This window comes from Serinus canaria, chromosome 8 (assembly GCF_022539315.1).
Source record: "Serinus canaria isolate serCan28SL12 chromosome 8, serCan2020, whole genome shotgun sequence".
NCBI classification, from domain to species: domain Eukaryota; kingdom Metazoa; phylum Chordata; class Aves; order Passeriformes; family Fringillidae; genus Serinus; species Serinus canaria.
This window is the reverse complement of record NC_066322.1, coordinates 28014914-28039905: the sequence shown is the minus strand read 5'-3', so window position 1 is coordinate 28039905 and position 24992 is coordinate 28014914. Positions and strand designations below refer to the sequence as shown.

The 24992-nt window shown below is 49.6% G+C and overlaps 1 protein-coding gene across 2 annotated transcripts in view; it reads right to left on the bottom strand.

The window, feature by feature from the left end:
• Positions 1 to 20055, bottom strand: part of RXRG (retinoid X receptor gamma) — a 40635-nt gene extending 20580 nt beyond the window's left edge. The window contains exon 1 of one of the 2 annotated variants that reach the window (XM_030226797.2): positions 19886 to 20055. In XM_030226797.2, the coding sequence (XP_030082657.1) occupies positions 19886 to 19982 (97 nt within the window). In that variant the 5' untranslated portion in view covers positions 19983 to 20055. Of the gene's footprint in view, positions 1 to 2387; positions 2583 to 19885 lie in introns of those variants that run through there. The other variant, XM_030226796.2, reaches the window with a different exon arrangement.
• Positions 20056 to 24992: the final 4937 nt, after the last annotated feature.

Genomic DNA, 24992 nt, shown 5'->3' with positions numbered 1-24992 from the left:
ACATCTCCTGCTTTAAATGTTTAAGGGTGACTCATCTGAGCATTTTCCCTGCTATTCTACAAACTCATCTGTGACACCTCGGAATCTGACTGTCCTTGTCTCATCACAAATCATGTGCTTATGACCAAGTTGTGGATGTATTTCTCAGACAAACTTGGTGGTGCTAATCAGATGTTTAAGATCAAAGTGAGTGTTGCACACACCATCAAAAACATGCACCTTATTTCTAACCTGAATGCAGATAAAATTAAGGTAAAGCAGATGTAACAGCTACATGAAAGCAAAGAAAAAGACAGTAAGTAGATCCCTTTTTTTGCCATTATGCTGAAACTGAAGCCCAGAATTTCAGAGCTAAAAGAAATCTGAATGCAAGAAGAAGAGCAGAACCTGCATCACCTTAACTTTGTCCTCCAGCAACACCGTGCAATGAATGCTACAAGCTGACAGCTTAGGGTGGACACTGCCCTGGCATCCTGATGTCAGGATGTCCCTAATTCACATCCAGGAAGAGTTTCATGGCTTTTCCAAGGATGGAGGAGCAGTAAACACCAGGAACACATGGTGGGCCTGATGGAGATGCAGGCTGCCTGCATGGGCTTTGTGGTGAGGAAGCAAGGCAGTGGAAGATCCCTTCCACCCGTGTCACCATCATCTCTCCTCCTCCAAAGCCTGGCTGCCCTCTCACCCAGGCCCAAAGCTGTCTGGCCAAAACAGGCACTGCTTTCTCAGCCAGCCAGAATCCCCCTCACCCAAGGAGAGAGAGCTGCCACATCACCAAGCTGCCCCAGGGACATGGAAGGCCTCTGGCCTTGAGAGGAGCGTGGCCAGGAGTGGTAAACTCCATCCAGGGAGCACAAGACAGGACAGAGGGACTGTTTTAAAGCATCCCAAACAAAACTTGGCCAATGCTTTTGCATCTCTGCCAGGCATTCACATACAGAAAACACCTCTGTTTCTAACACCAAGTTGGAATCAGGTTAAAACCCCAGTTTAATACTTTAAATGGAAGTTAAACTCCCAATATACTGAACTGTTAGAGAGCAGTCCCTTCACTTTCATTGGTGGAACAGAAATCCCTCTGCTCCTATTACCAATTTCCTCTCCTAGAAATCTCCCAAAGGCTCTGCTGAGTGTTGTGACCCTTGTCCCTACAGGGATCTCTGCCTGGTTCCTATGAAGATCAGCTTGACTGTCACTTTTCTTTGGGTTCGTTGCAAATTTGTAATAGAAATAAATTAAACACAAATAACACTTTCATTGTTTCATTCTTACTGCAGCAGTAGGAGAGAGTTCAGCTTGTCTTTGCTGAGTCCTTAAAACCACCAGTGAGCAACAGATTCTCCCAACGAGTCATCCCCCTTCTGCAGAAACAGCCTAAAAAGGTATTTTGGAAGTCGAGAGCTTGTGAAACTCGAGGATAACTTGATGCAATACCAATGACTTTTCTGGAGTTGGAAAATTACCAGAGGTGAGCATCTGGTGAAAAAGGGAGGGGGGAAAAAAACCCCACACAAAGTGGGAACATCCCATGTGCAATGTGATGTCTGCACAAACTGCTTCTCCAGCAGAGAATGTACCCAGCCTGGGGCCCTCCAGAGTGAATCCTGGAGGCATTTCCCCACCTTGAAGGGCTGGGAACAACTTAAGGAGCTTCCCAGAAGTACCAAGACCTTGCACGCGCATGCACTTTGTTCCACCAGCACTTCCAGCAGTCCATCCCCTTGTGTCAGGGCAAGGGGAATAATCGCAGATAAAACATAAAGAATAATCCCAAAGTGCATTTCCCGAGGGCAGCCGCGGTTCCTACAGCCAGGGCTCGCTCACGGTGGGCACAGGAGTGTCACAGCCTCCTGGGCAGCCTCCCTTGGCTAATCTGACACAGCTCCACACGATTATGGTGGGATCTGTGTCACAAGGACAGGAGATAGCCCCACAAAGGCAAGGAATTAGCCCTCTTCAGATTTTCTCGGGAGGTGTTTCAGGTTTCAAAAGTAATTTCCCCCCCCCCCCAACAAGTGAATAAAAATGAAATCGGAAAGATGCTTGCTTGGTTTGATGCTGTTCTTACAAATGAAGAGATTCAAGCCACCACACACACAAACACGCATCTCCCAAATGATCCGCTAAACTTCAAAGCGGAGGGGAGCGGTTTGACCCAAGCCTGCAGAATTTCAGGCAGCCTGGCGTGGCGGTGCATTAGTTCACAGCACATAAAAGCACAGGACAGCTTCGATCACAAGCACACGGGCACTGCCGGTTACAGCCCCATCCGAGCTAGGTTAAACACGTTTTTAAATTCCCTTAACACCCCTCCTGCCGCCACCGTGGGATCAGGTCCTCCCCCTAACCCAGAAGGCACAGCCCGCAAACGCAAGTAATATACTTACTGCCAAAGCCCGCAGGAAACTTAATGAAGTGAGGATAATTCCCATACATGTTTAATCTTCAGTTCATCGCTCGCCTTTCTCGACACAACTGCCTCCTCTAAACTTCAAAGCTGCCCGGAGCGCAGCCGGGCTCGGGGCATGGCTCTGAGGGGGCTCTCGGAGGGTGCCGGGGCAGCTTCCCCCCGCCGCGGGCCCATCCTCGCCTCACGCCGGCCGCAGCCGGGCCCGAGCCAGGCCCGCGTTCCCCCGCTCCTCCTCAGCGCCCGCTCCCGTGCTCGGCTGCCTCGGCTCCCTGCGAATTCCCGGCGCTCCGGGCACGCAGCATAATCGCCCGGCGGAGACGCCAATCAATGCACGGCGGCTCCGGTATGGATCGGGAATTGGGAGCAGGGGGAGAGGTTAAGTTGTTCAGGGGAGGAGCGTCGTGGGGAAGGAGGGGGTGATTTGCTGTTCCACCAGTGTTGGTTCCAGGAGCTCCGGCCATGTGGAGGGTCTCTGTGGCCAGGGAAGGGAGCAGCCCTGGCCAGGAGGAGTTGCACATCCACCCCGTATCCCACACCCGATCCTGCCTCAGCTGCGCTCCCGAAATCACGGCACGGCCCTGCGGTGCTGGGCTGCAGCCACCCCAAGGAAATGTAAGGCTGAGGGCCAGCAGGACCTTCCTGGGGCTGGCAGGGCTGGCAGCTCGGCTCTCATCCCCAGCCCCACCCTAAGGAGCACAAAACACACGCAAACCGCACCAAAAGCCTCATTAACCGGCTGCTAAAGCTGTGTGGGGTGACAGGAGGTGGGACACGGGACAGAGCCCGGGGAGGCTCAATCCATGAGTGTCAATCCCAGCAACCACAAGGATTTCTAACCTGTTGGCAAAATTTGCTGTTTCAGGACAACACTGGCTTTGCCTCCCGTGCTATCCTTTAACAGCCACGCTGGGGATCCCTGTTAGGAGCAGGAAGCAAAAGCCTGGCACCAGGCAGGGATACCTCAATACTGACTGCATACAGTCAGTAAAGTTCACAGCACAGCTTCAGACAGCCCCAGACCCACATCCTCAACTTCATCTAATGGCCAACCCTCCCAACAATGAATTCCTGCGGGAAATGTGCAGGAATAAGCAGAAACGAGCAGCCAGCTTCCAGGTAGGGGCAGAGCCACATGCGATCCCCAGCACTGTGCCTGGTGCTCTGGGGAGAGGTAAGGATACAGCACAGCCCACTGGTTCTGGGCTCTGATCGGGGAAGCCTCAAAGGAAGCCACCTCAAAGGAGTGGAGGAGGGATAAATTTTGCTGGAGGTCTGCATTAATATGTGTGCTGGAGGAGGAGGGGGCTTGCAGACCTGGGATTGCCACCAGCCACATGGCAGAGAAAGGGGCTAGCAAGGGGCTTTGCCTTCCCAGGGGGACCATGGGGAGCATGGCATGCAAGCAGCAAGACAAAAGGAGGGAAGAGCAGATTAGGATGTTTGGCATCCTACAAGGGCCTTCTGGCCCTTGGCTCCCTCCAGGTCACCCCAGGACCCATTTTGCCCTTTGGCACAGAGCATGCTGGAAGGGGGGTATGGAATCTGCCAGCCCAGAGCTGCTCAGAGCACCCAGCAGCAGCTCAGGCAGATGCTGACTGAGGTGCAGTCAGCCCTGAGGTATCATGTCTGAAGGAGAAGGAAAGATTGTCCTTGTTAGCTCTGTTTCTTCCTTTGCTCTCAGACATTGCCACATCCATTTATCTCTAGCTAGAGTTTAGGCAAGGGAAAGGCTTTTTCCTCTCCATTATGTTAACAACCTTTCTTTATAAAAGGTGATTTTATTTCTTCCAGTTCCTGCTCTGCATCTGCATGTGAGGGCTTGGTGATGTGCAGTACTGGGAGGATACCATGGCATGGATGCACAGCTCTTTATGGGCAGGAGGTACATCAGATCAGCTCCAGGGCTTAGAGTTTACCTGGAAATGGGAACCTAACACTTGGGAGTGCATCTCCTCACAGCAGAACAAATGGATAACCTGCCTGCTGTCAGGAGCAAGGAGGTTTGCAGGCAGCAGTATCAGCATTCTATAGCCCATTAGCTATGGCCTAGCTTTACACCCACCTTTTTTTCTCACAGTTAAAAACCAAAAAAGCCAACCAAGAGATCAGTATTCTGAGTAGGTTCTACTGAGGCAAAAAAAACACCAAGAAACTGCACTCTTGCAGCGGGAATACAAACAGCAGAGATAACTCTTGTATTTTCTCTCTGGCCACCTTTCACATCTCATTTGTTTTACTGCACAAACATTAATGGCACTGCAGAACTGTTTTTAGAGGAGGAGAGGCAGCTGAGCACACATCTCTCTCACTGGCCACAGGTTTTGAGCTCTGGGGAAGGGGGACCAAAGGGTTTGATGACCACCACAAGAGCACAACACAGCAGCATCTGACTGTGTGGTGCTGTGTCCTGTCCCTCTCTTGTTCAGCTGAGCTGGTGTCCTGCCCTGCCACCACCCCAACATACAACAGGGCCATCCCCAAGGAATGTGCTCAGCTCAGGCCAGTCCTTCCACTGTCCACAGCTGTATCCAGGGGCAGGAGATGTAGACACAGGTCCTGTTTCACTGGAGGCTGCCCCACACTCCACCCTGTCTAATCCAAGTGGTGTCAATCCCAGCAACCACCAGGATTTCTAACCTGTTGGCAAAGTTTGCTGTTTCAGGACAACACTGGCTTTGCCTCCACTGCTGTCCTTTAACAGCCACGCTGGGGATCCTTGTTAGGAGCAGGAAGCAAAAGCCTGGCACCAGGCAGGGATACCTCAATGCCCTGCAGGCAGAAACCCAGGGCACTGCTGAGGATCACGCTGCAAGGTGCCTTGTTTCAATCTCCTGATAGAAAATTGGATTTCTCAGCAGGGCAAGTTTTTCCCCCTCTGTCACAAGACCAAAAGAAATATTTTTCAATCAAAAAAGCCTAGCAAACAGCCTGCTTTCAAAAGAAATGATTTTTCACACACACACATGCAAACATGCGCTCAATAAGATCCAAAACTTCCACACAAGAGAAGGACTTTGTGCAGCCTGCCAGAAGGATGTTTCTCTGATCTGGTGTCATGGGAAAGCTCTGCCATGCCTATCCAGCCCCCATGCAGAGCTGCAGTGTGGTCTCGTGCCCCTGGTCCCCAAGTGCCCACCAGCACTCAGGACTCAGATGCTGTTTTGACACAAATCCACTCTTGCACCAGTTTTGCTTCCACCTGCTGGAGCCACACCTCCCTGTCATGCCAGCCTGGCTTTTCCCTTGCCCTCAGGTTGGACAGGAGGGTTTGTGCCCTTGCCAGGCAGGGGCAGAGGCAGCTGCATGCCCTGGGAACGGGGAGGTGTGAGCAGCTTTGTGTTCTAAGCACCAGCCATGCCGAGGTTTAGCAGCCCCATTTATTCTCACCCACCACGCGGGATCTCAGCAGCTTTAATTCCGAGCTAATGAAGTTTTAGTAGGGAATTATTTTTATTGATCTGCCCAGAGCAAAGAGCCTGATTTTAGACCAGCTCTGTCAGCACCCCCTTCCCCACAACTCTTTTCTTTCTTTGGGAGGGGAAAGAAGACAAAACAGCTCTGAGCTCCTTAAAAAGGTTGGCAGTCCCAAGCAGTAAGTGGATTACTTTATTGATTTTTAGCAGATCTGGGTTAGTGAGTGCTTAGCACTGCAGAACACATGCATACACAGAGCAACTTCAAGGAAACCCCTCCAGGCCCTTTCCTCAGGCAAATCAAGTGGCAGGCAATTAATTTAGGAGGCCACCATGTATTTTGGAGCATGGAGAAGTTCCAGTCCCTGCACCCAAGTCAGTCTGTGACAGACAGACTCTAGGAGCCAGCCCAGACTCCCTTAAGCAGTACTGCAGGACCTTACAGAGGCAGCCCTCAGTTTCTTGTAGAATAGCACAATTCACAGCTTCAGAGTATTAAACGCTTTTTATTCCCCTGCCTGTCCTCATTGTTGTGGAAAAGGAGAAGACTGCCACTGCTAATTTAGGAAGGAAAACCAGGGCCATGCTGCACCCAGATGGGATTCAGTGCAGCCACACATGGGGGCATCAGTCAGAGCAGGATTCCTGACAAAGCAGAACTGTTCAAGCCAACCGAGTTGCTAACGTTGTGTTGGGATCCTGAGCTCACTCACTCACCTCCCAGATAACATTCCAAGGCCACTGTACTGTAGATAGATTCCTGAGTGTGCTGGAATAGCAACTCGAAGAACTCCTCCACCAGTACTGCTCCACCAAGCCTTTAGGATGCTGGTCTCTGGAGCCTGACTGCATAAGGGCCTACAGGGGAATAATTTTATCCCACTTTGTGCCAGAAGCAGGAAAACTGGAAAGTAAATATGGTCCCTTTTCCTTGAACTAGGAAAACCCCAAATATGTTCAAGAATTCCATCAAGCCCCACCCCATCTTTGTTCAAAGGCAAAGGCAGTCCATGTATATACTGATGCCATAGATATGACCAAATAAAAAGGTTGCAGCTCTTATAATCCCACAGCATTCATCTTCCTCCTGCCACGCTGCTCCAGAGTGACAGAATTCCAGGGAAAACCCACTTCCTGTGGGGTGCTGGTGTTAGAGCTGGGGCTCCTTCACATGGCTAATGAGGTGCAATAAGGGCTACCAGGCTGAGTGCCCTAAGAGCCGAAATGCCCATTCTCCTCCCTGCTGGCCTCTGAGGGTGACACAGACACCAGGTGACCTGCTCAGGGCCAAATGGGAAGTCAGTGCCAGAGCAGGGACTTGAAACTGGATTTCTCCAGGCTGGCAAAGTGGATGGAGCCAGCCTCATCCATGTGCTGCGCTGGTCCATGGCATTGGCCTGGGACAGGCACAAGTCACCAAAAGCAAGTTGCCTGCCTGGAGGTGGAGAGGAAGGGAGCTGCTGCATCAGCCCTTCCCCGTCCATCCCTGCCCCTCCTCATGCCCAGCAATAATCACAAGACACCAAGCTAATGGAATTAAGCCCAGAGCCCCACCGGGCTAATGCAATTACTGACAGCAGCACATTCAAAGAGCAGCACCACGAACACACCTGCAGGAGCACAGCCTGCCCTCTCCTTCTCCCCAGGCCTTCCCTCTCATTTCCTGAGCCCCACAGCTGCCATCCAGTGCGAGTGCCACCCCCAGGGTGTCAAGCCAGGGCCATCATCCCCAGTGCCAGGCTGCTCCAGGGAGGAAGGGCACTGCCTACCTTGCAGAAAGCACCGTGCCATGCAGCCAAGCGCAGCCTCTGAGGGCAGATTTAAAGAAGCCTGTTTAAACCTTGGGAGACCTGCAATTACCAGCGCCCTAATGAGGCCCTGGACACTAATCAGCAGTGTCACTGAATCCTCTTACGCCTGCCTAAGCACCTCCAGCAGCTTTGCTGGTTGCGGAGCCCAGCTGCCCAATCCTGCAGGGAATTACCCCTTCAGACAGGCACCAGTGGTGGTGGCACTTAGGTCTTTTGACAGAGATGAAGGTAAAACACTCCCAGGCATTTGTGCAAGGTGACAGAGATACGTGACAAGGCTTCTGCCCAGCCCAAAGGCACCTGGGCCAAGCCCACACTGGAGATGCACTGGAGTTGATGCCTTAAGATTTGGCTTTTCTAATTTTCATATTCTGTACTGCTTTAGTGTATAATTCTAAAACCCCATAGCCTGCCAGCTACTGTTCTCCCATTTTATTCAGACAAAACAATTCCTCTCTGGGCCTGAAACTCAAGGACACCTTATTGTCTCAGGCACCAAGAGATGTAAACAACAGTGAACTGGAGGGGCAAACTTGGAGTAAATTACTTCATTACCTGAAGCTGTAATTGGAGGATTAACCCCTGGTATGTAAATGGACCAAACTTATAACTGTATGGAAAACTTGTGACCATTGTCCATCCTGGGTGTAGGCCCTTGGAGGCTTTTGACTGCCCAAGGTGTAGTGTGGTATTTTTGGGGTCCTCTGATGAAGGGAGGAAATAATGAATCTGACTCCATGTTCTTAGAAGGCTAATTTATTATTTTATTATCTATATTATATAAAAGAATGCTATACTAAGCTATACTAAAGAATAGAGAAAAGATACTTAAAAGGCTTAACAAGATACTAATGAAAAACTCATGACTCTCTCCAGAGCTGGCTGTGATTGGTCCTTAAGTTAAAACAATTCACATGAAACCAATCAAACAACCACCTGTTGGATAAACAATCTCCAAAGCAGCAAAACACGGGAGAAGCAAATCAGAGAATTATTGTTTTCATTTTTTCTCTGAGGCTTCTCAGCTTCCCAGGAGAGGAATCCTGGGCCAAGGGATTTTTCAGAAAATATGATGGTGACTGTGTAACTAGAGAAGGCCTTCAATAAATTCCCACTTTTATTCTCTTAATCTGTTCTGGGTGGACACTCCAAGGCATCAGGCTGAACAAACATTACTAAACCAGCAGAGATATTCCCATGCTGCCACTCCCTGAGATGCAAAGGGCAGATTTAGGCCTGTCAGCTGTACCCATTGAGCCAAGGGGATGCTCCAGGAGAGGTTGGAGCCCCCGGGTGAGGCTGGCAGGTGGCCCCGTGGCACTGCTGGCCACGGCTGGCGGGGCGACAGGCGGCTCTGCCTCTGTTGGAGCTCCCTGCTCCAACAATGCACTTTTCAATATCATGAGGGCAGCAAAAACAACAGGTCCACTATAACCATGAGATATCCTGAGGCAGAAAATCCATTGGGAGCCCAGCTAGAGAGAGCAGAGTCAATTAGACACTTTCTGGGGCGTCAAGCTGCCAACAATCCCGGCCTTTGTGCCAGTGAAGAATCACTGCCTATGTGCTTCCCAGAGACTCCCCCTTGCCCCAGCAGAAAGGTCAGCAGCGTCATGGAAAAGCATGCAGCAAAGTATTCCTGGGAAGGTGGATCCAAAGAAGTGGCCATTTGGATCCATCTAGAAAATAATACTTTGTCAAAAGCATGGGCTACTTCGGGTTGGGAATTTTTTTTTTTTTTTTTTTTTTTTTTTTTTTTCAGGGAAATGAGCAAGCCTGTGATGCAGGGGATTTGTGCTGCAGCACAAAGGGGTTTGGGCATGCATTTTATCCTGAAGCAGGGGTGGGGTTGAGAGGGTGGAAGCTCAGAGTTTGGGAGTTCACAGCTCCCTCCTTGCTTTCAGATAGGCCACTCCAACTTTTTACCTTTCCTGGAATAAAGATCAGAGAGACAAAAAAAGAACAACAGCATTCCAACTGGGAGAGTGCCCCATCCCTCTCACTTCAAGGGAAGCACCTTATTTCTCTTGTCCATGGTACAGGACAGCAAACTGTGCTGTAAAACCAGGATTCCTGGCTGGATGAGCCCTGAATGAAGTGGGGATTTCTATGTGCAAGTGCTGAAGTCGCTCAGATCCAAAAGCAGGTCTCTGACAAAAGGGCCTTGTGTCCAGAAGAGATTTTGTTGGGAAAAGAACACTCAGCTCTTAAGCTCACCTTGACAAGTCATTTGGTGTTCAGCAAGGGATATTCAAAGGACATGTGAAGACAGGTTCACTTGATAACTCCTTGATACCACCCTCCAAGCAAACTCTCCACTCAGAACACCTGAGAACATACAGGTTGTCATCTAAACACAAGCCCATCTTTAACCCTGCTGTTCACATGATATGAAGCTGAGATTTCTGCAAAATGCCTGAAAACAGTTAGGTCATCTTCCTTCAAAGAAAACTACACCCTGACCAGGATTTCCTCATCTGCTGAAAAAAAAAAAAAAACCCAAAAAACCAGTGTTCTCAGGGAAATCTTGAAAGACACAGCCCATGCAATTTCCCAGTTTTCCCACAGCAACCATTTTTCAGACAAAGCATCTCAACAGAAGATGTTCAGGTTAACCCTCCACTATTGCTTGTAGGGACAAGTAAAAAAATTAAAAGGCAACCCTCAGTCACAAATAATTTCTGATTTAGAGGCTTCTTTGCCTACCTAGGAACAAACTATCTGAGTGAAACTTGGTCCTCATACCTATCTCTACAAAACTTCTGGAAAACTGTCAACCCCTTCCCCCACACCCCTTGATCCTGCTTTATTCTTTTGCTGGGAAACCTGGATTTCTGTGAGTAGACTTGCCGGCCAGAGGCTGAGCTGGTGACACACAAGGCATCTGCTGGACCTTGCAGGGCTCAGGGAAGCTCTTGTCACAGCAGTGCCCAGCTGAGGGCCACCAAGGGCCCCCACCTGCATCCTCCCTGGCAGGTGGCACAGCCTGCTGTGCAGCTGGGGGGCTTTTCTTGCTGCTCTCATGCTGTGCATCCCCACGTTGAGGCTTTTACATTTCCTCCTGCTTCAGCAAGTGCAAAACTCCGGAGACAACCTGTCAATCTCCATCACGTCCAGCTGCCTCAGATAGTCTATTTATACCTGACAGGCAAACGTGGCTGTCCTGGAGTTCAAGGGAACAGGGGTTATTTCTGCTTGGAGTAGCTCCTTTCTCAGGGGAGGAAGGCTGGAGGCATCCAAGAGGAACAGCTTCACATCAAGGGCTAGCACTGGTACCTTCATGGCTGAGGGCACAGCCATGGGTCTCCAAGGTCCCAGCCACAGCAGGCAGGCCCCAAAAGCCCAGAAGGTTGATATCTATCATAAGAAATCTAATCCCAGGTCCCTCTGGGTCCTGCCATGGGAGAGGGGAGCTCAGCAGGTACTTTTGGATTTCTGATTCGTGTTCTTTCCAAGAAAGGCCACAGCTTCAAGCTTGTTGGTCACCATGATCTTTTCTGAAAAATCCTCTTTGTTCAGGATTCTTCTCCTGGGAAGCTAAGAAGCCTCAGAGAAATAGGAAAACAATATTTATCTCATTTGCTTCTCCTGTGTTTTGCTGCTTTGGAATGTGGTTAGAGATTGTTTATCCAGCATGTGAATTGTTTTGACTTAATGACCAATCACAGTCAGGCTGTGTCAGACTCTAGAAAGGGTCATGAGTTTTCATGATCATTCTTTTTAGCCTTCTCTCTGTATCCTTTCTCTATTTAGTATAGTTTTAGTGTAGTATTCTTTAATATAATATAGATCATAAAATAATTCATTAGCCTTCTAAGAACATGGAGTCAGAATCTCCATTCCTCCTCCATCTGGGGAACCCTGAAAATACCACACTTGTTCACACTGGGTTTCTGCACTGAGCTCTGCCTGGATCAGGTGTGAGCCTCTGACTGCACACTGTCAAATTAATGCCACAGTGAGGGCTCCAGCTTTCCCTGAATCACTCCTGTCTCTCCTCACATGTCTCCAACAGAGTCTGCTCTCTGGAAGATCTGGTCCAGGATAAAGCCTGCCTTATCAAATTGGCCCCATTACAATAATTTGATAAGATCTGAGGAAGGAGAGGGCATTTATGCCAAATTAGCACTATGGATCACATGACCACAGAGCTTTAAATCTGGACCAAGGGCCCAAGAGTCACATCCACCAAATCACCATGGCACAGCTCCAGTCAGCACTCTCAGGCAGCTGTCTTTGGAGTTTAGTCCTTGCTCCAGTCACTGAGGGATTTCCTGTTAGCCACAGTGGGAAGCTGCCTCTCTCACAGGATTCCTGGAGCTCCTGGAGCTCCTCAGACAGCTCACCTGGATCCCACCTCCACTTCACTTCTGCAGGAGCCATTGGCACATTTAACCCCTTTTACAGTAGATTTCTTCCTGTCCATTGGATCCCCTGAGAGCAGGGAAGGAAATCAAATACCACTAAAACCCAAATGTCTCCTCAAGGAGGGAGAGGCAGGCTTTTTAAGGCTTTGCTGTCTCCTCTCATGAACAAAGATCTCCTGTTTCTGTAATGACACAGGATTCCTGGGAATGGGTCTCCTGAACTCCACTCAGGAATTTCAAACAAGCCTTGGAACAAATTTCCATTGCTCCAAATACCCCAATCTAGCAACCCCGACCACGCAAGCCCCCAACTCACACCTGTAATGCCTCTGTGTCCTCAGGGAATAAAAGCCCCACACCACAGCCCCCCAGCCAGTAAACCAGAGCCCATCTTTGCCCAGAGATGCAGCCATGTCCATGCTCTGGTGCAAATATACCCACACAGCCTCTCCACAAACACCAGATCTGGAGACCCAGCCCAGGCATGGCAACTGCAAGAAATCAAGCACAACTCAAGTAATGAGGCATAAAATTATGTATTTAAGATGAGCAAACCCAAAGAATCCCTTCATGAACTGGCAGTAAAAAAAAAAAAAAAAAAAAAAAAAAAAAAAAAAGGGATATAAAGAACTCAGCCCTCACTGTCTCTGCCTCCACTGGTGGCCCAAACCACTCCACTCTTGGTAGTTTGTGCTTGTCCTCTAAGCCATGCAGACATTTCACAGAAAAGCAACAGGTTCATTTTGAGGTTATCTCTTTATAGGTGCAACCAATTCCAGCAGACCCTGCCAGCCCAGTCTGTTTGAAATTCAGAGGACCAAACCTCCCCTTTGCCTTGCCCACACAGACCACAACTCTCATCTGTCCTAGCAGCTCATCTGCCCTTCTCCAGCCAAAGGGAGACAAACACAACATGAAACTCAGCCAAGATGTTCACCAGCAAGAAAGGTTCCCCTGCAGAAGATGTTTTAATCCCTCTTTTCTTAAAAGCCACAAGTTCCCTGTACCAAATGGAAAGCCCACTGGTATTTAAAGCTGTGGGAGCATGACAAAATTCCCCATTCCCCAAAGAAAGGAACAGCCCAGGATCAAGGCAGGGACAGACCACACCACACATGACAGCCCAACAGCAAGGAGCGAGCACTTGAGGAATTTGCAGGGATGTGGAATGACATTTATTGTCAAATATCTGCTCTTTGCCCCTCAACCCCTTCTCAGGAAAGAGAGAGGGAGAGAAAAGAGCAGCAGCCACACATTTTGGCCGTGTCCTTTTGAGCCTCTGAGCAGAAGGAGCAGCCTCTAAGCAGGAGAAGCAGAGAAATGACCTGAGATGATGTGGGCATACTCAGGTACTGGCACTGCACTGATGTGCACTGGCTTAAGTCAGCTTATTAAAGCAAGCCCTGAAGATCAGCTTCTCCACAGAGCTGTCTCCTCTGCCAGCCAGACATATCCCAGCTGAAAAATCTGGAGCCTGGTCTCTTTTCAGGCTTTAAGTTTTCCAGAGCAGCAGCACACCCTGAAAGATTGATAAATTCATCAGTCCTAGGGCACAGTCCCAGGGTCTGTCCTGTTCTGATGGTTGCAAAGACTGGCACTTCCCATCAGATAGTTCCCAAGCACAGTTTGGGAGTCAGCACAGGCCAAGGAGTGTTCCCACCAAGAACTCTGGGCATTTAAGAGCCAAGCCATATCCACACAAATTCATCTCCACGGCTCATTTAAGTAATGAGGCTTTTAAATCATACCTATCTACTAAAGCTGGCAGCCCTGGTGCCTAAAATCCAGAGCAGCAAGGACCTAACACTTCAAGCCCACCATAGACTGTGCAAGATACATCCCTCAGTGCCCTATTTCCCTGAATCCCCCCAGGCATCTGTGCCTGGTTGGAAGCTTTCCAGAAAGGAGAGCAGAGCCAGGAAACACATTTACCTGCCATGCTTTGGCACACATAATCTCTGACCCAGGACAAGCAAGCAGCAAGGGAAGAGGAGTATTGCTGAACCCATGGGTAGGTGAAATGGAAGAGCTGAAAGAATCAAGGGTCTCAGGTGACTGCAGGAGACACACCTCTCTGACAAACAAAACAATCCTGTTTGGAATGGCCAAGAGCAACCCTGGTGCCTTTTCCTGGGTGGAAACCAAGCAATCTGTGTGGCCTGGCTCCCAGAACCCCAAGCAATGAGACCAAAGAGCAGAATCTCAGACAGTGTTCTCCACCTCTCCCACTCCTTTAGGAATTTGCACCTTTCTGTGCCTTCCCATCACATTCAGGGAAGAATCTCCCAGAACCTCCCCCATCATCTGTAACCCTCCTTGGAGAAGAGCCTTGTTTGTGTCTCTGATGAGCACCTTGCACAGCCACTCCCTCAGAGCAGCCACATTCCTGGCCTTTGCAACAAGTCAGCAGTAAGAAAAAGGTCATTTACTTCTGTCACCATCTGTGTGTCAGTGGATGGGGCCTGCCAGAGAACATCCAGGTGTGCTCTGCAGGGATGTCTGTGCAGATGTCCTCACAGATTTGGGGGCAGCCTGTCCTGGACCCACAAGGTTATCAGTGATGGGAGATGCTGAGCAGCTCAGGCTTCTGGTGGGTACCTGCTGGAGGAAGGACTCACTCTACTCCTATCTTCCCTGGATGCATCCATCATTTTCAAGATGGACAGACCTTTGGCCTGGCTCTGTCTGAGTGCTTTTTACATCCAGAACAAGCTCTCACCCGGCCCACACAGCTCTGAGCTACCCCAAATCCAAATCCCAGCCTACACACAGAGGGCAAACAAACAAACAAACAAACAAAACCCAAACAAATAAACTCACAGACCCAAGTTCAAACCCCAGCATCCCTTTTTCAGCCTGGAGAGGAAGGCAAGGAGGATGCTTGACGTGAGATGTGATGTGACCACTCCCTGGCATCCCACTGAAGCCACCTGCCCCATCCCCTGCTGAGCAGGCACAGCCAGCCCCGGGGCACGTGTTGCCCTGTGCGTGCAGCCGGTGACAATGGTGACAATGGCTTCCCAGCCAGCACAGCAGCCCTCCCCACGGGCTGGGGCTCTGCACGAGATCCCTGTCAGGACCAGGGAGCATGGCCCAGCCCAGGAACAGGGCTGAGCTCTTCCCAGCTCCCTCTGGCCATGGGGGTTGAGTCTAACCAGGGTGGGACAAGGCTCTTTGCATCTCAAGTGCTCAAGGTGCTGGTACAGCTGTGGAGGGGTCTGTGTTGCCCAGGTGGTGATTTGCCAGGGGACAGGTCCACAAATGCTCCCCCTCCTCCCTCAGCAGCACTCAGCGCCCTGTTTCACCCCCCAGAGCATTAATAAACAATAATGCAATTATAAATATTTTTAAAACCTCACCAATTAACTACAGGACACTACCTCACACCCACCAACACAAACGCTACATACTCATGCTAATAAAAGCCACCACAACAGAATTAAAAACCTACCCTCTGCTTCCTGCCACGACCCATAAAAACCATTATAAACCTTAAAAAACATAATACCCCATCAAAACCAACTCCAACATCAATTTTAAAAAACCCTCATCGTAACACCTGAACCAAGAACCATAACATTCAAGAAGGAGGGGGGAATATTCCTGTGCTCCCAGGTCACTCTTGGCTTCCCTGGTCACACATCCTGAAGAAAACCCACCCTAGAGCATGTGTCATGCCCAGCCTGCCTGTGAGCTGCCATTCCCCCAAACACAACCCCACATCCTGGCCTGAAATCCTGTCCTCCAGCACCCTGCTGTCCCCTCCTTGCCTCGTGTATGCCTTTAACAGTTTGCTGGATTACCCATTGCAACTAAAATAACAAAGCTACAAAAGAAGAGGGCAAACAGACTCGATATTCTGCAGCAATTAGGGCTAAACAGGGGAACAGGGAGCAGGGAATGAATGGACAATGGGGAGGGCAGGGACCTGGCAGCCCGGGCTTGGACAGGCTGGGCACGAACTGTCCTCAGGAGGCTGGCTCCAAGGCAGGGAGCAGAGCTGGATGTAGGGGAAGCAGGGAGATGAAAAGGGTTATTTAAACAAGCACAGGGCAGTCCCCACAGGGCCTCTCTGTCCGCTTGGCTTCATCACAGAGTGTCCAGGGAAGAGCAGCTCCCTGTTTCCCCCCTCTGCCAGCCCTTTCGGGTGGCGGGGGGACGCTGGCAAGCTGCGGTGGGGTCCGCTTCGAAAGGAAGGAATCCATTAATCTCTCTGGTAATTACTGCCACATATGGATTTGCACAATTACACTTCGTTAATTGGTTATTACAGGCAAGCCAGACTGATTGGGCAGAACGGCTGAGCTTTAACCCCTTCACTGCCCCCCCAGGGCCAGCCAAACATCGAGGCAGCCTTCCTCCCAAAACAGTGCTGTGCTCTCCTGTAACATCAGGGCAGCCTTCCTCCCAAAACAGTGCTGTGCTCTGTAACCTTGCTGGCTCCCATGCAAAGGAGCAGCCAGCCCAGCTCCCAGCACCCAGACAAGATATCTTTGCTCCCATGCCTTCCTTTCCACTGGGGATCCCAAAGAAATGGACCCAAGGAGAAAGGAGTGAGCTTGCAGACCAACTGCCCAGGCAGCTTCATCTTCTCTGGGTTTGCAGCAGACCCACCATGTAGTCCCCAGGGTGCTGAGGGATGGCAGACTCAGATTTTGTTTGTTTTGAGAAGGAGACTGAGATTCCTTGTGCACTTCGGCTTTGTGCCCTCAAGCCCAGCAGGGTTGGTGCCAACGACTGAAGAATCCACCCCTGAGTCTGTCTCAGTCTCTGAACTCAGCTTCTCCTACAGGATTTGCAGTGTAATGTTTTACTTCCCCCAAACGTTCAAAACAGAGGCTTTAATCTAGCAACAAATGCATACATAACCAGAGTAAAATGAGCTATAACAAAAAATACAGATAAAGCCCTTGTAAAACTCCTGACAGCACAGGACTTCTGCCAGTTGGGAGTGGAGGCAGCCTGGCCTCCCCACAATGCCACTGTCACCTCTGCCACCCCTCACAGGTAGGAAATGGACCATCCAAAACCTGGCCCCAAAATGTGCTGTTCAGGATGCAGCCATGTTTCTGGAGAAACCTCAGAAGAGGCAGGCCAAGGTGAGAGCGATTTCTGCCAGAACTGCATCAAAGGCTTCCCGTTAAAAACCTGTAACAAGAAAGGAGCTAAGAGCTCCCCAAAATCCCCACAGGGCAGAAGGGCTCGTTTGAGGAGAGAGCTGTGCTCAGTAACCACTGACATCAAGGACAGAGCAGGCACTGGCATCCTGGTCCTTCAGAGCTCTGCACTGCCCCTGGGACACAGGAGAGGGCACAGAGGAACCTGCTCCAGACAGCTCCTGTGTCTCCCAAGGGCAGCCCAGCGAGGCAGTGCCTCCTGGGCAGCAGGAGATTGCTTAGCCCAGGCAAGACTGGGTCACAGTCTGATTTACAGAGCATCACACCAGGCACATGATGAAGGCTTTCAGCTCAGCTTCTGAGTCACCCCAGCAAGCAGCAGGAGTAAAGGAAGAAACCAACATTATAGCAAAGTGGGAGGAATCTAATTCCAAACCACCCTCTAGCCTCATCCTATGGGTAAAAAAAGTCCTTGGGGCTTTGGCTGAAGGAAAAAGTATGTGCAAACAAACACATTCCCACCCTTTCCATTGCCACTTCGGTGATGTCTGCTACAATACTCTAGGTTTGGCCTAGGAGTAACCTCATTAGCTAATTAAAGTGCTTTTAATGTTCTGTCTCCACTGCAAGGAGTAGCCGAGTAAGAAAAGTCTTGTCCCTCAGAGGTCACTGGAGTGACATGAAAGTTGCAGCAGGAGTTGTTCCTGTTGTTCCATGTCAGATTAAGCCTTTTCTGACCCAGAGATGGGGCAACTGAGAGCTGTTTAAAAATTTTTGTTCCTTTTTCAGTCTCATGAGAAGGGTGAGACAATACAGGTGTTATAATTCACGCCATCAGAAGCCAATTAATTCTTAATTACAATACACTAGAAGTGTTTCTTGGCCTATCAGCTTTTGCTGTAGATGCCTTAAAGCCAATTATCTAAAATTACCCCTCATGAGTCCTACTACAATGCATCTTTCATAGTTCTATTTCTCCAAAGTATCCAGTCTTATTTACAAAACCATCCTTTGAAACTTGTTTCTAGTTCCATTTCTCTCTCAGCAATGTCTGGCCTATCCCATGGCATACACACTATGTGAACCTTCTGTCAAGCTTTAGGAATTCTCTACAAATCCATTTCCCACAGTCACCTGTGATTTCCCAGCTCCCTGGAAGCTTGGCACAGACATTTCTTTCTCGTGCAAAAGCCAGCTCCCAGCTCTCTGTCTGCAGGGACAGGAACAGGCAGCATCTCCCAGCTCCCCAGCATGGTTTGGGGTGTGCGTGAGCTGCTCTCTGAGGAAGGGAAAGGTTGCAGACCTCTCCCCTAAACCAACTGCCTCTGCAGCATTCAGAATGAATCTTCAGAGCTGTCAGGGGGAAGAGCCTGCAACTGAGCTGAAAAAGGTCAGCTGGGAAAAGTCAGGATGGGAAGGATGCTCACTTAATTGACAGATGCAGAGTGGAAGGGGCCAGCCTGGGAGTACCTGCAGCTGGTTTGGGTAGCACGCACTGGACTCCATCTCTGGGCTCTGCTGGCTGCAGCTGGTGACAAATCCTCTGTGGATCACTCCCAGACAGCAGAGTCTGGGGGCTAAGCCTGAAACTGAGACTGGGGCTGAGCACCAAGCAGGGATCTTGTGCTCTCTTCCTTCGTCCTGAGGGGTGAAAGTAGGCTGGCAGGTTTTTAGAGAATAAGATAATTTTCTCTCTGTCCTTTACTTATATATCTGCCCAACACAGGTTGGTTTTGATTCCCAGAGTTCAGAACTTGTGCAAAGGTTACTTCGCATCTGACTGGATCAGTTCCACTGATATATAGGAATCAGGCAGTGTGCCTGCTGATGCTAATTAAACTTCATATTGATATGGATATGTGACATATTTACTAATAAACCAGCATCAGAGGTAGCTGGTTTATATTTCATGTGACTTGGAAATATGTAAAGGCGAGTAAATATATTCCTTTTGGTCAGAATATTAATACACACATATTCCAAAAAGCTCATATGCAGCAGAGGTGGTGAAACACATTGAATCAGTTCAAAACCCAAACCAGGTTCAAAGGGATCTGAAATTAATTAGGCCATTAAGACAGTTTTCCAGTGTAATTCTCTCTCTTTCTCTCTCTGTACATACACACACATATTTAATATATTTGACAGAATCAATATTTATCTAGGAGAGGTTCAGTTTTTAGTGAACCATCACTTTGTTAAAAGTATTATTCTCATGGAAAACTCTTGACTAGCTCTATGAGTAACTGCCACCTGAGCTTTTTTACCCTTTAGGAGCCAGAACTCCTTTAGTACAGGCATTAATAAACACAGTATGCCCCTCCACATCCTGAAAACTTTCCTTTTCCTATGCTGCAGGAGGAAAACACAGGCTCATGGGTCTGGAAAAAACACAGAGGAACAAAAGCTCAGCTTGCCTATCTCCCTGCCCCAAATCAGAGACCTTCAAGGACAGAGCCGTCCCCTCCTTCCCAAGCCATCCCCTCCTTCCCAAGCCATCACACCTCCACCATTCCTGTTAAATAGCTTTTCCCAGTGTCTGGACACTCCTGCATTGGAGAGTACAGCACAGTCTTATCAGGGTTTCTTTCCAAAACCTGCCCCCAAATTCAAGTCCCATTCAGGCTCTGCTCAGCTGGCACTGCTGGCCAAAGCAGCAGCATGCCCAGGAGGCTGGGCACAGCCCACAGCTCTTGGCAAGGCTCTCAGTGGTGTCCCCTGCAGCCTCCCAGCCCACAGCTGAGCCCGGGCTCAGGGCAGAACTTACAGAAGTGAGGGAAGGATCCTGTCTCCAGGGAATAAGGAGCCTGCATGCCCGGCTGCATTTCCAACCTGTGTCCTGTCTCCTCAGCAGACTCAACCATGAAGGGAGGTTTGGGATCAGCTCCCTCAGCAGCTCTGGGCTGTTGGAGAAAGAAAGGAGTATTTACATATTACAGAGCAGCATCTTCCCAATCTTTCCTAAGTTACAAATTTACCTCCCAGACCTTGACCTGGGCTGGGGTTTGCTGTGTTTGCTCTTCAGGCTCCTGTCCCTTTGGAAAGCAGGAGATGTTGCAATGCCAGGGGGAGGGCTGGGGAGGGCTGGGCTGCCTGGGAAGGGCCCTGCCACGCCAGGCAGTCGGTCCAGAGCAGCTCTGCTGACAAAGTGTCTCCTGGAAGCCACTTCTCTTCTAATCCCAGCTCCTAAAGGAACGAAACCGAGCCAACAACTGCCATCCATACGGTCTGAGCATCTGCCTCAGTTCTGCCTCCCTCCTTCCCTCTGCCAGTTGACTGTTTTTTTCTCATCTACACCAACTCTGTCTGGTAACAAGCATCAAGAAGGTGGCAGGGTCAGCCCCATCACCACTGGCCTCCGTGGGAGACCAAGCACAGCTGCTTTTGCCTCACCGAAGCTGTCTGAGGACAATGGGGGCAGGTGTGAAGGCAGCAATGTTCTGTACACATTCCTGGGCAGTGTCCCTAGCTCTTGCAGGTGACCTGGACAGACCCTTGTCTCCAGGAGGCTTTCAGAAAACAACCAGCCTGTGCTGTGACCGGTTTTTCTGGTGCTGAAGTTAGAGCCCCTGGCTTTGTTCCTGTGCTCGCTTATCTCTGTTACATTCTCTAACCACGCATAGACATCTTCGTGTTTGGATTTTGCCAGTCCTGATGGAGAAGAGCCACAGGCAAACAACATTCCTCTCCTCTGTCTGAACTGATAATCTTGGTATCTCATCTCCTTCGTGCTCCCCCTCGGGCTGTGTCAACACCGCCGGGGTTGTGAAGGGCGAGATTGCTCTGCCTCCACTGCCCCATCCTGTGCACTGTGTGCTGCCCAGCCCAGCCCAGCTCCACCAAAAATTCCTCTGGGGTGCCAGCCAGACCTGCTGGGGGGTTTTAACCACCTCCCTCTTCTAGATTTCTCCACGTTTGCAGCAACAAAACATGCAGGTTTGAAAGTGCAGAGTGGTCTCAAGATATTGCCCCCCAGAGACTTAGGTGCTCTGGAGCCTCTGCAGGGCTGAGATCAGCAGTCAGGGCACTGCCAAAGCCAAGTGAGGCCACACAGCCCCTTCCACAGCAGTGCCAAGTGCCAGGACATCTCCTGCAGGAGAAGCAGCCACAGGAGTCCAGGCATGCAGAGCTAGCAAGGGTGCCAAATCGCTGCTTTGGTTTTGCTTTGCATTTTCAGGAAATTCTTCATCTGAAACTGTAACAAATTCCTCAAATTCAAGTTCTCATGGAGCTGGAACCCTGCAGGGTAGTCTGGATTGAAGCCAGGAGGTGAGAAAAGAGACTTCTCTTTAGAAATTCAGTGTGCTCCATCAGCCACAATCATCTCCCTTCTGATGTCCTTGCTCTGCTGTGGGTAAAATAGATCCAAACTCCTTCTTTTCTTTCTTTATTTTGCTTTTAGCCAGGAAGAGCTGCTCAGCAGGCAGATCACTGCTCAGGGACTCCAGATCCCCTCAAATATGCCAGTGACCTTTCAGATCCAGTCTGGCTTGCCTCCCCAGTGCCCACAAACAGTGAGGTTTGCTGAGCCCTGAGCTGTGGTGCTCAGATCCCTCTTCCCACCCATTTCCCATTCCCAGATCTAACACATTACAGCAGCTGCCAGGGCATGGAGCTGCTCCAGAAATGAATCTCCAGTGTGACATGGCACAGCTTTGATTCCACCACAGGAGCCATAAGAAAGGCTACAAAACATGGTTCTCTCTCTCTCAAAAAAAAAAAAAAAAAAAAAAAAAAAAAAAAAAAAAATCTTCACTTGAGGCACTTTGTGTGGCTGTGAGCAGAAGCAGCAGGACATGAACTCTCCAAGCACACAAAAGAGCTGAATCAATGTCCTGTGGATGCAGTCCAGCCAAACAAACTGGTGATGGACAGCACTGTGGGTTCTCGTGTGCCAGGGAAGGATTTACAGTGATACCAAAGGAATTATTTCAGCCCCACGGTGACAATACCCACCTGCTTCCTTATTCCGTTTTATTGATCTTGCCCTAAATACATGTGGCTGGAGGAAATGATGCATAAATTACTAACAAGTTAATTTCTTGCTCCGACACAGACTCACAACTGCCCTTTGAAGGGGAACCAGGAAAGACAATGTGTGAAAGGATAAAGGCAATGAGACAAGCTTGGATGTAATAATCCCATGTGAATGATTATTGCTGCAACTAATGTAATCTAATAATGAAGAATTTACACCAGATGTCCCCCAGAATATGCTGGGCAGACTCAGGATTCAGCAGTGGATCCATTTCTAAGGAAACCTTGTTAGGAGGGGAAAAAAAATGCTGTTGTCTGTTCATCAAATGAGAGCTTGTAGACCTTTATAGTCAGAGTGGTAACAAAAGCCTGCCTTGCAAAGCTTCCTGGAAGGGTGCTCAGCAGATCTGATTGTCCATTTGTTTTCAGGTGAAATGGAAGGGTTGGGTTTGGCCCAGAAAGCTTCTAACAGTGCAGGAGCAGCCTGTTTCAGGGCTGACACAAGGATCTCCCCTGCCTCTCCCTGGAACTCAGAGGGAGCTTCTAGGACTTCAGGCTCCAGGACAGGTGAAAAAAGAATGGAGAATCACTTCTTTTTATTTATTTTGAACTTGAATCCCTTCAGCTCTCTCAGGTACATCCTTAAAAGAGTGCTGCATCCCTGTCAGCTACCAACTGGGCGTTGATTTCCCTGGCACCTTTGGCAATCAGCCAAACCAGAGACCCAACATCCACATGTCTTCTTCATTCAAAACCCACTCTGAGCTAAGTGTAAAAACAGGCACAAACCACCCTTTTTACTCTCCCTCCTTGCCTCTGTTGCTTATTCATCACCTCTTTGAAGGTATTTTGTACAGATATTCCAGACACCTCTTCCAGCTGCACTTTGGGGTCTGAACTGCCGTTCATAATTTCAGTGGTTACTCTTTAGTAACCACTGTTATTTAAGTAGCTCTGTGGGATGAGGGGGGAAGGGCAGCTTTAGCAAGATCCAGATCCACTAAAACACAAACCACTACATTCAACTTGAAAGATTTGTTTAAGCCCCATTAACTTAATTGGGGCTTAACATCTCGTTCATTGCTTGTTCCCAGAGATCTCCGCAGCAGTGTGACACCAGCACTGAGTGGTGGGGACTGGGTGAGCCTGCTGGGATTGTGTCCAAACTGCATCCCCTGTGCTCTCCTGTGATCCCCCTGTGTCAGGTAGCTGCCACCAGGAGAGTGGAGGCTGCTTGTCTGTTGAGATCTATCTCACAGGGGCTCTCTGATCCGAGCCTGCGTGCTGCTGCTCTGTCCTAGCAGGCACACAGCTGCTCCAAAGGCCTTTGCAAACAGTGACACAAGCATAGCTGCACTTGCAGACGGTGAGACAAACATAGCTGGCTGCACTTAGGACTTGCAAACCCTGATTTTGGCCAGTTTGTGTGTCAGGCATTGCTGTGCCTAGAAACAACTTGCAAACAGGACCAAAGATCAGGTCTAATTTTAGTAAGCCCTTAGGCTCTGCATCCCCTGACTGGGCTGGCTTTGATGAAACACAAGCATAGGATGAAAGAAAGCAAAAACCCAGCTGGCACCTGCTGGGAGGGCGGGGAGAGAGGATCTGGCAGGCAGGAGGTTCCTACAGAGATTGCCAACACTACTACACGTCTGATTTGCTTTTTTGGGCAGCACGGTGAATCCAAAGGTGATCAACATTTGGCTTGGCTGGCCAGACAAGATGTGCCTGCATCAGACACTGCACTCACTCTCCTCTCTCTCTCTCTCTCTCTGCATCTCTGAAGGCAGCTCCTTCTGCTGTGCTTCACATCCCCAGCCCTTGAGTTTCAGGGAGGGTTGAGGCTCTGCTGGAGTGCAGCACATCAGTGGGAATAGCTGCTCCCTTGCAAAGAGCCGTCTGGCTGGCCGGGCTGCTCGCTGCCAGACATCTGGACAGCCAATTTCACATGTCAGTTTGCAGCACAGCACAAGGATTGCTGTTAGAGGATATCTTTGAGCCTCAGGAAACTTCCTTATCTGTAGGATTTTTAGGACAACAGCTTTATTTACAACTCAGTGTCACGGAAAGACAAATGTTTAACCAAACTGGCAATGACTTTGTTCTCCAAATACTTTCAGTGAGGAAGAGTGACTCTGAACTGAGAAAAACGTTTGCTGTTGTCTGAGCAACAAAAGAGGTTAGTAAAGATTCTTGCCTAGCCTTTCTCTTGCTCTGAAGTCATGAAGAAAGCTCTGCAGCCCAGCTGTGCTCTTGAACCAAAGAGCATTTTGTGTTCTTGCACCACTTTCTTTCTATAAATACCCAGTGGTTTCAGTGTGCCATGAAAGGTGCAGGTGAGCTGGCTCAATACATTCATAAGCCTGAGTGAGTCAGTGCCCTGCAGCAGCAATCAGGCAGCCTCCTCCTCTGACACAGGGCAGGCAGAGCAGCCCCAGCTCTGGGTTCTGGTAACCCTTGTGAGCTCCCCAAACCCATCCCTTGGCCCCAGTCTCTCTCCAGAGAAGCCCACAGCACCCTGAGGGAGTGGTGGGCTGTGGAGAGCCTGCACCCTGGGCCCAGCAGTTGGGTTTTAGGGAGGTGGTCTGCCCTGCAGGGCTGTGGTGGTACCAGCTGTGGGTTTCTCTGGGTCTGGACTGAAGGCACTTGAGATGGTATTTCATGTTTGGACTCAAGTGTTTATTATTTCTTATCAGTAAAACATCTCACTGCTGTGAGTTGGGCAGCTCTTCATCAGAAGGCACAAAATGGCCAAAATCTCTTGGTACAAGGGCTTTTAAAGCTAAACTATCCAATTAAGAACTGACACCTGGATTATTGTCACCATCATATTTTCTGGAAAAATCTCCTTGCCCAGGATTTTCTCCTGGGAAGTTGAGAAGCCTCAGAGGAAAATG